Consider the following 16061-nt stretch of genomic DNA (forward strand, 5'->3'; position numbering starts at 1 on the left):
CTCAGCTTCTGGGAAAAAAAATTACTCCGAAGAATTGACATAATCTCGACCTGTTTCTTTGCTGGTTGAGTTCAGTATTTCTTTGAAGACTCGACTATCGCGATCAACTCGACGCGCCAGTCCCAGAAATATGCCTGGCGCCATGATCCTAACGCAACACTGCCATATGTTCAGTCAGTCAGCCAACATGTGAACAAGAGAGCAACGGGCCTGTCTTGGCGTCAGCGGCACAGTTGGGCAAGTAGGGGCGCCCGACGTCAATCGGAGGAGGGGCGGGAAAGCGGCGTAAACTTTCACTAATACTGCAAGCAGTGGTAGTGGCGGTTGTGTGTGTGTGTGTGTGTGTGTGTGTGTGTGTGTGTGTGTGTGTGTGTGTGTGTGTGTGTGTGTGTGTGTGTGTGTGTGTGTGTGTGTGTGTGTGTGTGTGTGTGTGTGTGTGTGTGTGTGTGTGTGTGTGTGCGCGCGACACAGAGAGAAAGAGAGAGTGAGGTCACCCCATCATCATTCATAGACCGGAATATACGAGCTAGTGGGTAGTCGCTGTGATTCTGGACCACGATGGTCAAGTGGAGGAGAGTTGGTGATCGGCACAACCGGTCCCAATGACCGGAAGACCATTGGTGCGTCGGGTTTGCCGCCCCTCAGCCAAATTAGGTGACGAGGATCATAACCGCCGCCGACTATCAACAGCATCGAAGAGTTGCGTGTGCGGTGGCCCTGCATCGACAAACGAACGAACGAAAGAATGAGGACATTTTATCGATCAAAGGATCATCAAATCAATTTATATGAGAGCTGTTGCAGTGCCACAGTGTGTCTGCTATCGAGATGGTGCCGTCGTTCACCAATGGATCTCGGAATGCACCACCCCCAAGCAGCCCGACAGAAGAAAAACGAATAACCAACGAGGGTGGCGACGCGCTGGCTGTGATATGCGAAGTTTGTTTACATTTTATGTAACTGGAAAAGACCAACCAGAATAAATTTATACCTCGTATTTCCACCGATTTTCAGTAAGGAAAGGGAACAAATTAATTTGACATTGTCAATACAATTCAATTTAGTTTGGCAATACAATTCCTGCTGGCTTCCTGAGCTGTGAATTCATTGGAGAATTTGTCTGTGTCGTTTTTTTTATTGCTTTGATTTTGTAACATGAGATGTCCACGGTTTAACGTTTACTTGGGGTCTACAAAGCTCCCGTACGATTTTAAGATTCACTCATTCACATCATTAAAGAGGTCAGTGGTGATGTACATTCACTGATATAAGTACGCGTGTAATTGTAATAATAGCAATAATAATAATAATAATAATAATAATAATAATAATAATAATAATAATATACGGTTTATTGGGTATAGGGGCTTTACTGTGTGCGTGTGTGTGTGTGTGTGTGTGTGTGTGTGTGTGTGTGTGTGTGTGTGTGTGTGTGTGTGTGTGTATAATAATAATAATATACGGTTTATTGGGTATAGGAGCTTTACTGTGTGCGTGTTTGAGTGTGTGTGTGTGTGTGTGTGTGTGTGTGTGTGTGTGTGTGTGTGTGTGTGTGTGTGTGTGTGTGTGTGTGTGTGTGTGTAACCTCTATTTGACACCGAATTAAAATTCCAAAGCCCCTTTAAACGTACAGTCAAGTGTGGTTGGTCACGGGAGGTGATGGAATGCAGTGATGGTTAAAAGCAGGATTGAAAGGAACGAAAGAAAGGAATAAGATGGTCCTCTCCGACGTACAGGCTCCTTGAACTGCTGCCGGTAATGGCGAATTGTAAATATATATATATATATATATATATATATATATATATATATATATATATATATATATATACACATGCATATACTTAATTTCAATTGTAAGGTAAAATATATCTGAAATGCTTCGGAGGGATTTAGGAATTCCAATTGTATTAGGAAGTACTAACAAAGGCGAAACTGTGTGTGTGTATGTGTATGTGTGTGTGAGTGTGTGTGTGTGCGTGTGTGATTCACCTTGGTCTTTGGATCACGTGTTGGATTCGTGATCGACAGCTATTTCCCTCCCGGAAGAGAGCTTAGAACTCGTATGACCGATCTATGGGTAATGCTATGACCTTACACGCACACACACACCCAACTCCCCGCCCACGAGTTGGAGTAACGACTCGAAGCGCAGCGATACTGAAATAATTTCAGCCCAGGGCAGGATTCGAATTAGGTACCGCCGGTGCCGCCGTACTGACAGTCTGGGACTTTACCAACCGCGCCACCGAGTCGTGTGTGTGTGTGTGTGTGTGTGTGTGTGTGTGTGTGTGTGTGTGTGTGTGTGTGTTTGTGTGTGTGTGAGGGAAAAAAATACTTTTTTTTTACCAGAGCCATTTTTCTTTATTTTTTAAATTTCACCAGAGCCATTTTTTTTTAATTACCAGAGCCATTTTTTATACTTCCGAGCCATGTTTTTGCAGGTTCGATTTCCTTCAAACTATTGGAGGGCCTCATTACTCATGTCGAAGCGAGTTTGCATATGTACAGTGTACGTATGCATGCGGTGATGTGGTATTGGGTATGGTGCATTGTACATGTAGTCAGCGTGTTGATTGGGCAGCTAGCTGCATGCAACCAATGAACTTCCCTGCATACAGGTACCATGTAATTCGCAACTAGCGACATTGTTTAGCACGATAGTCCTCTAGGGTCTAGTCAACATGTACTAGTATACGCGCGCATGCAGCTGATACAAATCTAGGCTAGGTAAGCCATTGAACTCAAGGAGCTATACCGCGTACACATATCAACAAATTAAAGTTGACTGATGCGTTGCGTTTATGATATCGATTGATAATGCAATGATTGATTACGGGTAAGTTGTGTTTGCTCTGATCCTTTCATCAATGGTGATGGGATTCAGGGATTGATAAATGATGGATAATGCATGAAAAACGTTGAATCTTGCCGCGGGAGCGATTTTTTTGTGGGGGATCGCTCCCGCTATTGGATTTGCGAGAGCGACATTGGAACTTTCCCGAGCGAAATCGCTCGTCGCTCCCGTGTATTTTTTTCGCTTGTGTGTGTGTGTGTGTGTGTGTGTGTGTGTGTGTGTGTGTGTGTGTGTGTGTGTGTGTGTGTGTGTGTGCGTGTGTGTGTGTGTGTGTGTGTTATCAAGAACAATAAAATTGTGCATAAACATGAGGAACCTTGCCACTTTTTATGCACCCGTATTGGAGGGCATCATAAATTATGTCTCGTCACGTCGGTCTGTACAACTTTTTAACAAATTCCGGCAATGATAAGTATTTTTTTTCCGCAGACGGCGTGAACAAGAAATAATAAGAAAGGAAAAGAAATACATAATAAGATTGAGACAAAGGACTGGAGGGTGTTCACACATAGGACCCGCCAATGAGAACCTATTTTTCCATCGTCGTAAAATGTGTAGTGTGAGTTTCGACACTACTACCCTAAGCGATGTTGCCACATATATCCCCCACCTTCCCGCCTCTGAATTACCTTAACCATCATACTTGTTTGCACGAAAATTGACCTCTTCGCCTCTCCATTTATGCTGTTTAACATATATTGGAAACTACACAAATATAAAAGAAATAAAGATGTAATGACTGACAACTCGTTTAAAACCCATTTGTTCCGATAACGACCTTGACTTCAAAGTGTTTACATTTTTTTTTTCGCCATTCATGGGTTGTGTTATTTTACAGTAAATAGATTTATATATCATTCTGAATACCTCGTATTATGCTAAAAGGACTCTTCCATCCATTTCACATCCACCCGTTGTCCCTTCCATCCTTGTGGATAAGGGACCATCCACCTTCCACCCCCTGCGCATGCGCGCGTACGTGTGTTTACTCAGTTGTATACATGAAAGAAACAACGTTCGTGGAATCCCGTCTCTTACTCTTCAATTAATTATCACAACTTAGCTACGAAATAATGTAAGGTTCCATCTTTGGCTATATCTCCTTATTCTCTGATGATCATACTTAGATCTGAATTCATGTATTGTTCCGGATTGGACTAAATCCTTCTAGAGTAATGGTGCCCGTCTCATATTCTCCAATTGATCATACCTTGAGTGCATATGTGCGTGTGCGTAATTCACCATGGTCTTGGACTACGTGTTGGACTCGTGATCGACAGCTATTTCCCCCCCCGGAAGAGAGCTCAGAGTTCATATATGACTGATCTATGGGTAATGCTGTGACCTTACATGCACACACACCCAATTCCCCGCCCACGAGAGTTGAAGTAACGACTCGCAGCGATACTGAAATTATTTCAGCCCTGAGCGGGATTCGAACCCGGACCGCCGGGAATTCTACCACTGTGTGTTTATGTGTATTTACCTAGTTGTATTATACGGGTAAGGAGCTATGCTCAAAGTGACCCGTCTTTGTATCTTTCAGCATCAAGTTTTTTCTTAATTTTTTGAATAGTATTTGCACACACTGTTGCCTTATCTAAATTATTCCAGGTATCCACTACTCAGAGTGGGAAGCTATTCTTTTTTCAGATCTCTTCTATATTATCCTTTTTGGGTTTCTTTTCATGCCCTCTTGCTTTTCTATTATCCCACTTCAATAAATCATATCTATCTAAAATTTCCATTCCTTTCATGATTCTGTAAATAGTCAGTAGATCTCCTCTTTCTCTTCTTTGTTCCAGAGTTGGTAGTTCCAATTTGGACAATCTTTGTATGTCAATTTGGAGTGTTGGTGCCATCTTTGTCGTTGCTCTTTGTATTCTTTCAAAAAAAAAAATTATATTCTTTTTAGTACTGGGTGTCCATAGTGTTGCAGCATACTCCAATTTTGGTCTTATCAATGTAACTAATATTGTCTTGACCATTTCCTCATCCAAATAGTCAAATGCCACTTTCGTCAACGTTGGTAGGTTGAAGGTTTCTCCGAGTATTTCATTGACATGTTTGTCTGGTGACGTCTTTGCTGATTATTACTCCTTGGTCCCGTCCGAGCTATCTTTTTTTTTACTTTTTCACCAATTATTATTATTCCTCGATATTCTATCTTTACTTTTTTCCAAACTCCATTATACTACATTTCTTGGTTTTAAAGTTCACTTCCCATTTTTTATTCCATTTCCAGATTTTATCTAGGTCTATCTGTAGTAATTCACAATCTTCCTCTGTACTTACTTTTAGTATTTTTGCGTCATCTGCGAAGAAGTTCATATAACATTCCACATCTTCATCCAAGTCATTTATATAATATATGGCAAACATGACTGGAGCCAATACTGAACCTTGTGGGACACCACTTATCATTTCTTCCCAGATCGAGTATTTGTCTCAAATTACTACCCTCATTTTTCTCCCAGTCAAGAAGTCTTCCATCCATTCCAATAATTTTCCTTTAATGCCACCTATTAATTCATTTTTCTTATTAGTTTTTTTTGTGTGGTACTTTATCAAATGCTTTTTGTATATCTAGATAAGCACAGGCCGCACATCCATCCCTTTCTTATATTATTTCTATTAGTCTCGAGTAGAAGCAAGTCAAGTTTGTGGTACATGATCTTCTTTCTCTAAATCCAAATTGTTTTGTATTTAGTGTACGTACGTGGATGTACTGAGTGTTTCGGAGGAGTATTAATACTACCTCCACACACTTCTCCTACTACTAGTGCTACATCCCTTAGACCAGCGTTTCTCAACCAGGGTTCTGCGGAACCCTAAGGTTCCGCTAAAGGTTATTGCAATAATGTAATATAGACATCATTCTATCTAACCTATTACTACGATGAAAATGAAATGAGAAAGATGTGTTTTTTTTTGTTTTTTTTTTTGCAGGGGTTCCTTGAGACATGCAATTTATTCTAGAGGTTACACAAGGGTAAAAGGTTGAGAAACGCTGCCTTAGACCGCCATTACCAGGCGTGATGTGAATGACGAGTGATGTTCGTCAAGCTATCCCCTTCACATCCACCCACAAACTGTCCTCCTTTACCTCAAACCAGAGCTGAAATAATTTCAGTATCGCTGTGCTGCGAGTTGTTACTCCAACTCTCGTGGGCGGGGGAGTTGGGTGTGTGTGTGCGTGTAAGGTCACAGCATTACCCATCGATCGGTCATATATGACCTCTGAGCTCTCTTCCGGGAGGGAAATAGCTGTCGATCAGGGGTCCAACACGTGGTCCAAGACCATGGTGAATCTAGGGTGGCCAGACGTCCTCCTTTAGGGAGGACAGTCCTCCTTTTGAGCACTTTGTCCTCCATCCGGCGCAACCTCACGCCGGACGTGCATTTGTCCTCCTTTCTTGGGGTGTGGCAAAAATAAATGAATAAACAAATAAAAAAAAATAATAAAGAATAAATAAATAAATAACGTTAGGTATACAATAATGCCGTGCAATTAGATTATGCGGGAGTACCTAGGCCAAGGTCAACGTCGGACCTCGGCACCCGAAGTAGAAAGAAACTGCACAGGACCAGCATTGTGAACGTATGATTGCATTATTCAAATCTCATAAATTGGGCTGCAGTCCTGAGGTGGCATTAAGGAGTCTGAAAATGCCGAAAAGAAAGATTTTGTTTAACTCTGACTGGGCCAAAGAGTTTGGATTCATTGCTAAAAGCAGAAAGGATGAGTTTCATGTTTTTTTGTACACTGTGTCGTTGTGATGTGGAGATAGGAGGTAAGGGAAAGAGTGCAGTTGAACGACATGCAGCCACAAACATAGACTTAACACTCGCAGTGCTGGCACCTCGTCACTGCTATCATTTGTTTCTTCAGCTCGATCATCTCAGGATGACAAAATCACAGCTGCAGAACATTGTAAAGTGTATCATACTGTGAAACATCACCAGTCATAAAGACCTGAGGTGGCCACGGCGCAGTGTGGTTTGGCAATTAATTCATGAGATTAAGGAATCTGAAAATGCCGAAAAGAAATACTTTGTTTAACTCTGGGCCAAAGAGTTTGGCAATCAAGGTGTTGATACAACTAGGTCTGTGTTGTAACTTAGTAAGAAATACAGGTATTTGTTTTTTGTCGGTGTCATTAGAAGTGAAAAATATTATTCACTTTCAGTTTTTTATCATTCATATATATATATATATATATATATATATATATATATATATATATATATATATATTATCTGAAAATTTCGAAACACTGGACTCAGAGTAACAGAATTTATTACCGACGTTTCAAACGTCGGTAATAAATTCTGTTACTCTGAGTCCAGTGTTTCGAAATTTTCCGATAACATGGCTCTTGGACTCCAGCTCTTTACGAATATATATATATATATATATATATATATATAATATATATATATATATATATATATATATATATATATATTACTGTATATTATGATCATCGATATGCAGTATTCTCCTTTTTGAAAATTTGGAAATGGCCACCCTAGGTGAATCACAGGAAGGAGTTTGGAGTGTAGTAGAGATATCTGTGTCGTCCCCCGTCACGCTTCCATTGGCCCCAAAGCAACGAATGATCGGACTATACCCGTAACGGTCAAGACAGCTAAGATGCTTCTGGAATGGTCTAGTATGCACTTCTCTCAGCACTGGCTTTGCCGGTAAATGTACAGAAAGAAATGAACACATTTTACTCGTTTTATTATTTTTCGCGGAAACGAGTATTTGGCCGTAGGAGAATGTCGCGTGACTGTTCCGTTGGGATGTCACAGTAGCAGAGCTGGGCACGTTCCTATATGCGTTCCGCTTTAGTTTGGCCGCGGTTAGCGGTCCCAAAATTTTAAGGGGGGCCACCCCGGTGACTTTTTCATGAATACTTTTTTAATTTCACTTTTCAATTTTATTCGCTCACCCTGTCATTGATACCCGAAATTATCACTTGATTTTTTTTTTCTGGAAATTGAATTCTTAACCCCCGCCCCGACGCTATTTTTGAATGAACCGGGTGTTAAAACGTGACGCGTACGCTAGAAAATGAGATATCATTCAATGCTGATAACTACTTAAAACTATCATTAAATTATTATTTTAATAAATTTCGACAAATGGCATCCCTTCCCCACACAGTGTGAATGTACTCTTCCTTGCTAGACCTCTTCAGTACCTACATAGACATTAGAAAGGTTGTTACGCTGCGTTCCTGCAATATTTCTCTTATATTTGTCTTGCAGGATGACCTGCAAATGTAAGCTTGCAATAGTTAAGATATCCAACATCAAGAAGGGTAAAGGGAGAATGAAAAGGCATCAAGACTCTTCAAACCAAGGAGAAACTAGCAGAGATGAAGAGGAGAGTGTGTTATCGCTACCCGGCTTATCACCTAAGAGCGATTAATACTTTCTTTAGAGAGGGAAACCAAATGCCTCATTATTCTCCACTAAGTCAACAATGTATACACAATTATATGAAAATATTTCATGCCAATCAGATGAATAATACACATGATAGGACATGGAAAAAGTTGAAAAAAAAAAATAGAAGCCGGTATCTCGAAAATGTTTTTTTGGGGTTCAAATAATCTTACAAAATCGGTAAAAACTCTGATCATCTTATGTTAGATATCATTTTCACTTCAACATTTTTTTTTTTTTTTAATTAGATTTTTAATTCAAAAAAAGGGGATTCAGGAGCCCTAACAAATTAAAAAAAAAATCCTTCAAAGACAAAAAATAATAAATAAATAATAATAAAAAATAATTCCTGCAAAATGTAGATATATGAACAAAGTTTCCACGATAAAAAAAAATTCAAAGCAATTAGGCCTAAGTGAAAAATTAATTTTGAGGTAAAAAAAAAATCAGGCGCTACCATTCACCCAAATTTGATTAAATTTACAGAATAGCATCCCTTTACACCAACAAACAACATATTAAAATTTCAAAGCAATTGGATGAATCAGAAGCGAGATATGAGGCCAAGGTATTTTCGGGGGTGGCCCCGTCTGCAGTATAGGTGCCGGTTTAGAATGTGGCCTACCAAATTTTTCTTTGGTATAGTATGTAGCCTACCGGACTTCTATTTCGGTATGAACCTGTCTCTTAAGCTTTAATAGTTTGGGAGCGCTAACCGCAGCCAAACTAAAGCGGAACGCACCGAGGAACGCACATAGGAACGCGCCCAGCTCTACGGAATTTTTCTTTTATATAGTATGTAGCCTATCGGACTTTTATTTCGGTATGAACCTGTCTCTTCAGCTTTAATAGTTTGGGAGCGCTAACCGCAGCCAAACTAAAGCGAAACGCACCGAGGAACGCACATAGGAACGCGCCCAGCTCTACATATTAAACCCTAAGATCTTGACTGCATAAAACTCATACAGCCATGCGAGGGAGAGGGACAGAATTAACAAGATCCCAATTAACCATTATTTCCTATCAAGATCGCACGAGTGCAAACTTGTCTGCAGTAATCGTCTTCTTAGATTTCACTGACCATCTACGAAAAACTATATGGGATAATTACACAAATACCCTGAAGATTGCCTAGTTTAACATAGATAATAACGGATAGGACGATACCTAATCAATACCATTCCCATGCGACTTTTGAAAGTGACAGAAATGGACTTTGCATCGTCAAATGCCGCTAATCTCACCATGAAACTATATAATGTTTATCTCCCCCAAAATAGGATTAAACACAATAAATAAATAACAATAATAATAGAAAAATGCGAGAAAAAAAAAATTGGCGCCCAGTGCTTTCACGCATTTTTATCATCAAATCATCCTGCAAAAACGGCGACGAAAATCTGTTCTACCATTACAATTCACACCACCACCTCCTACCGGAAGCAAAACCCACAGTCGACTCGACACATCAGCCGAATGCGTGTAAAAAAAAAATCCGACTATACCTGACAATTTCCAATTTCTACATCTGACTACCTATAGTAATTACAATGTCCATGACAGAGAAATCGTACGTTTTTGAGGCAGTTATAGCAATTACCACCAGCCACCATGCAATTACTACTAGCCACCATGCAATTATCCTGTGTACATTTCTATAAAATTTTGACTACACATACTGTGCCTATCGCCATGTCAGTGGAGAGATATTCTTTCTATCTACAGTCAAGAGGCCTGAATAAAATATAAATATAAAATGCCCGCAGAGGGACACTCCGGAAAGATAAGAACTGCCACCAATGGATGTTGAGGGCTGAGGGGGATGAGGAAGAGGGGAGGGAGTAGGAGGACGAGGAAGATGTGGCGCCTTGAAGGCCCTTTTCTTTTTTAACAAATCTAAATCAAAGACAGGTAGAAAGGTATCGTGGGATCGGAGGGGGAATTCCAGAGCCTCCATGTGGAAGAAAAGATAGATGGAGTGTACGGGCTGACGATTGCTAAAGGTAATTGGAAAGAAATGGGGTGAAGCGTTTCAGAAAATCTAGTGCTGCTGCTGCGTGGTCTTTCGAGGAAGAGATTGTGGCGCGCAGTTGCTCTAATTCCTGTAGTGACCATGAGAATAGTGGCAGAAAATAGATACAGATACTGGAGTGGACGGAGGTGAAGTTTAACAGGTTGAAAACAAGAATTGATAAGGCGAGGCCTTGTACTCTTTCTTCCTCGGGAGTAGTGCATGAGGAAAAACCGCCCCAGATGTGAGAATTGTACTTCATACAAGGACAAATGACTCCCTGTATTGTGTCGATAGCTAAGTTGGATTTAGAAAATCTGTAAATGGTATACAGAACACATAATTTCATTGAACCTGCATTAACAACAATTGTGATTAAAGTTCTTAAGTTTATTTAATACTGTAGAAGTCCTAAAATATTTACCAAAGATTGTGTCGAACGGACAAATGTAAACATTGAGTCTTGGCGGCACTGAACAACACCAAATTTGTTCAGCTCAAATCAGATGTAATAAATAGGTTGGACGTCAGCTATTCTACAGTGAATATTCTAGACTAGGGATGGCCAACCTTTTGTGTGATATGATCTACTTTTTCTACAGTTACCCTTATGCGATCTACCAGCCTAACACAGTAGTCTTTTTACAAAGGTTTACAAAGACGGAGCATGCCGACAGGAGACCTTTTGATCCATATCTAGGTCGGATGCGAAAAAAAAATCATATTAATAATAAAACAATAAATAAAAACTATAATAATGTAAATAACAAATAAAATACATAAATAAATGCATAGGTATAGTTAAATAATAAACAAACAGGTAAATAGTAAATAATAATAAATTGACATATAACTAATAATAAATGAAAATCAGACAGACAAATGATAACAAAACAAAAGCAAATAATATAAGATAAATTATAATCATTACAGCATCTTACTTAGGTATTTATCTAACTGATTCTTAAAGCTTCGAACTGAAATACATTGCACTACCTGTGCAATAATTCACTACCTGTGCAATAATTCTGTTGCTCAACCATGTCCACCATTATAAATATAACTTATTCCCAGAAAAAAGAGAAATATAATAATCCAAATATCATGAGTACTTGGACATGCTATTGCAGCTATTTGCATAACAACTTCTGAAGGACGAATTATTAACAGGTACAGTAATGTGATCGAATTAAAACAGGTTTGTGATCGGCCAATTCGACTGGTTGGCCACCTGATCTAGACTAAAGGATGGAGTTCAGTCTGAGGACATCTGGCTCAATTGGTGTTTCTTTAGATAGACTTGTCAACAACTCCTAATTACATATAACGATGCATATCATGAAGGTCTACTTAATGGAGAAAAATATATAGAGATGCAGAAATAAGAATATGAGTAGATTTGAAAACATGGATGCGTATTTGGAGAGCCTTCTTCATAGTTAACCAAATTAATTAAAGCTATATATTACAATAGTTTTAGTGATCAACAGCTACAGAACATAGAAGGCAGGAAATGAAGGAACCAAGAAAGGTACTTTTTGGGTAAAGCGGTATATTTCGCATTATGAGGGGCAAAGTCAAGAATGCTGAATATTCCTACGACAGCCAGGAAGGTCATTTAGGTCAGAAAAATTGATTTGCATATTTATTGACTGGATCTTTATCGGCTGAATGTGGTCAGTAAAAAATTGTCTCCTTTATATATAATGTTCAAAGTTATCTATATATATGTATTAATTTCTCCGCGATATCAATCCATGTAAAATTATGACAGCATTCCCTTGTCGATTCTGTATCACATAATTGTTTTAATTTACTGACATGCAGTTATTTACGAACAGTTACAAAAAGGCCGCTAACACACACTCGACAGATGTCATTACACCATATTTCAAATCTGATCAGTGTGAAAATTCTGGAAATGACAAGAAAACGCAGACGAAGAAGAACAAAACCTAAAACGCAATTTCACTATCAATCATAGTGATACGTATGGTCTGCTTCCGATCCAACTCCTCTTCCCAGGCTTCCTGTCCACGTTGACTTCAAATATTTCCAAATATCCTGAACACATAAGTATAATTCAAAATAAAACCCAATGTAATACACACCTTGGCAGATGTGGCGTTGATCTGCCGCGCAATAAAATTAACTCGATTAATAATTCATACCGCGTGGTTAATTTTATTGCCAAAAATTTGCTAGTGCGGCAAATGCCCTTAAATTTCCTGATCATCCTGCACCTTCCCACGCAACCACCATCAATAATCAGTATCAAAATGTCAAAACTATCCTGTCATGTGGGAACTAGATCCAACTAACATAAATTCATCATCTCTGCCAGCAAAGGGGGGGGGAGTGACAACCAAATGTAAAGGGAACGACGGGCGAGGCACCCACCCGATGACGTAAGGGGTCAACAACTATACTGTGACATTGACACTGTTTCCCGAACACGTGTGCAAACACTCACACGATCTATAGCCCCGTCGATTGATTTAATTTCTTGATTCACATTCGAATGTTAGCGTCTCTTATCACCACAAACCCCCACGCCCAACGAAAGCATGAGCTCTTCACTTCGAATTTAGCGCCACGTTCTTAACAAACCTTCTTGCGACTCAGCCCAAACCCCGGTTTCCCAAAAGAGTAATCGAGCGAGCGAGCGAAGTCGGAATGATCAAATCTGTTCCTGTACCTCGACATCCCTTCCAATACAAATTGGAACACTATACATGGCAGTGCATTATGCGTCATGATACGTGCATGCATTTCTCAGACCCGTGCTAAAGGAGGAGGAGGAGGAGGAGGAGGGAGATGGCGTACTACATCCCAAGGGTGACGTCAGACACCGGCGAGTAAGTCTAGTTTGCCGGTATCGGCGCCGAGGTAAAACCGACGATGTTCTAAGCTAAACGATACTTACGAAAAATCCGGCACCCATGACGAGTAGGAAGTAGACGCTGACCACACCTATGTCGAGTGGCGAGAGCATCGTGTTCCCGACCATGGTTTCCACGGGTTCCTCTTTGATAAGGCGTTCTGGCTCCGCGTTCGCCATGCTCCTCACTCTCTCGTGGCTCAATGTACACTACCTGCTCCAACGCGTCCCGGCCTGCCAGCCACTACGAAACTGAAAGTCTTCAACCGCTGTGGTTGCTGGCAACTCGCTGCCGTGCACGAACGTACGAACTCACCCGCGTATCAAGCAACCAAGCAAAACAAGCGAGCAAGCAAGCAAGCAAGCACGAAAATACCCGACCTGGCACGGTCCTGGTTAAATAACCACAGCTAAGGAGTGTAGCACTCACGGAGCGCCCGTAGATAAGCACAAGCATTATAGTACGGGAATTCGTTCCAATGTGTGATTTTTCAATAACTGGACCTCAACAATGGAGCTAACGCCAAAATGCATCGAGTTACAATAGGTGCCATAATCTTTCTCTCCGAGTGTGTGTGTGTGTGTGTGTGTGTGTGTGTGTGTGTGTGTGTGTGTGTGTGTGTGTGTGTGTGTGTGTGTGTGTGTGTGTGTGTGTGTGTGTGTGTGTGTGTGTGTGTGTGTGTGTGTGTGTGTGTGTGTGTGTGCACGCGCATGCTTGAAAGAGGCGTTGGGTGCGCCGTCAGCTGCTGAAAATCGAAGGTGAGGCCACGTGGTTCGAGAACCGAGGTCGAAACCAGCGCGCCACATGTTACTGTAGGTACAGAATCTAGCTATTGAGAAATGAACAAAATAAACCATCAGGCATTTTACATTACAACACACATCCATTGATCATATAGCCAAGATGTATTTCATCGTCTTTTTTTCGTTCGACAAATGTAGAAATAGAAATAAGCTTTCATGCTTTTTTGTGTTATCCTCGGCAATTGTAATTGTTATTTCGAACTGTGTTCTTTTCATTATCTGCACCTCATGTATATTGATTCATTGCCAAACAAACTTATTATCATTATTATAATTTATTATTATTATCATTATTATTTATTATCATCATCATCATTATTATTATTATTATTATTATTATTATTATTATTATTATTATTATCATCATCTTCACACATTGAAAACATACTGCTCCAGTAACATGTATGATATATAATCGCTACGTTATGCTGCTGTTCCTTCTCCTTTAGTCCCACATTTCCAGTAGCCTAAACCCATTGGAGGTCAATGTCTCTTCCTCAATTCACCAGCGGAATAAAATCGTCCATGATGAGCCAGAATACAATCCTCACAGTTCGACAGACATGAGAGTGTATTTGTTGGGGGAAACCCCGTCAAAGGAGTCGATACCGCCATCCAGACTTCTCTCCCTCCCTCCCTCCCTCCCAATGTTGCCACTGTGATCTATGACAGTTCCCACTAATGCATGAGTGAGATTTTTTACTACAAAATTCTCACTAAGAAATCTGGATTTCCACATTTTTCCCACAAAAAGAAGGAATTATCATATACACAAATAAGTTCATTGCAACATATAATTTGCTCACAAAACATCCCATGTGAGCAAATTTCTCACGCAAATTTGTGGAAAATTCCCACGAAATGGCATCGGTGCGATTCCTTCCCTCCCTCCTCCTCTCGCAAGTATCTAAATTCGATTTTTCCACCAACGGTTGCCTTCAGCTGCTGCTGACGATATCCATCTTCCAACATTTTATCAATTACTAGAAAAACTACGTTGAAATACGAACACACACACAATACTACTACGAGTGGAAATCAGGACCCCGACATGGGTAAGTGTCGCCCCCTCCCACACAACACCACCTTCCACATCTGATGGTCACTAGCACGATTCACATATAACATTCATCCACAAAACAACGTTTATACACACACCATTAAACACACAACTCAAGATAAATAAATCATGCATTAAAAGTACATTAGGGGGAATTTGCTTTACTTTTTCACCAAAGTGCCGCCCCTCCCCCCCCCATAAAAAAAAAAAACGTGCCGCCCCGGGGCATTGCCCCCCCCCTGCCCCTCCCCTTGTCGGGAACCTGGTGGAAATGACCTTTTGGTGTATACATTTACATATGGTCGAAACGTATAAGCAATAAAGGAGTTCCAGTCCATCTTCGCTTATTCTTCCTCCACCCACACTCTCATATTTATATATATATATATATATATATATATATATATATGTTATATATATATATATATATATATATATATATATATATATATATATACACGGCACTTAGAATGTAATATACATAAATATCTATACCGTGGTAAAGTTATAACCCATAAAGTATCTACCGGCCTGTGGGTTCGTCAAGATGCGGAGGGTGGGGGAAGGGGGGTGAAAGCAGTAAACGGTCTCCCCTCAATTTCTGGCACCGGCCCTGACTGTGGGTGTCGCCATATAATTTTACCACGCTCAAGAAAGGGACGGAGATCTGGGCACAAACCTTCTAAAAGGACAGCAGCCAGGAAGGAGAAAACTGATTTGTTCGGGGGTAGTATTTTGAAAAAAAAAAGAAGTTCGTCTCAAGGAAGGCGTCCAACTGGCCACTCGAAAAGGACTTTGTTGTGGCCTCTGAGGTCACTGAGTGCGTCAGGGATTTTGAAATATTGTACTAGGATTGTCTAGTGCAGCATATGTAGGTCAATGGCTAAGGATTAGTGAGGTTTAGATAGGAGTCAACCATTTATATATACTGAGGGGGGATATGGATTCTACATGTAAGAACATTATTTTTCATATCATATATTATGATATG

At 40.2% G+C, this 16061-nt stretch overlaps 1 protein-coding gene across 1 annotated transcript in view; it reads right to left on the reverse strand.

Annotated features, from left to right (window-relative positions):
- The window catches only part of LOC143022171 (sodium/glucose cotransporter 4-like), a 95990-nt gene extending 82527 nt beyond the window's left edge, over window positions 1-13463 (reverse strand). The window contains exon 1 of the mRNA XM_076180272.1: window positions 13252-13463. Within this exon, the coding sequence (XP_076036387.1) occupies window positions 13252-13386 (135 nt within the window). The 5' untranslated portion in view covers window positions 13387-13463. The remainder of the gene's footprint in view (window positions 1-13251) is intronic.
- Window positions 13464-16061: the final 2598 nt, after the last annotated feature.

The sequence above is a fragment of the Oratosquilla oratoria genome, chromosome 44 (assembly GCF_046742065.1).
Source record: "Oratosquilla oratoria isolate Oo_2021 chromosome 44, ASM4674206v1, whole genome shotgun sequence".
Taxonomy (NCBI): domain Eukaryota; kingdom Metazoa; phylum Arthropoda; class Malacostraca; order Stomatopoda; family Squillidae; genus Oratosquilla; species Oratosquilla oratoria.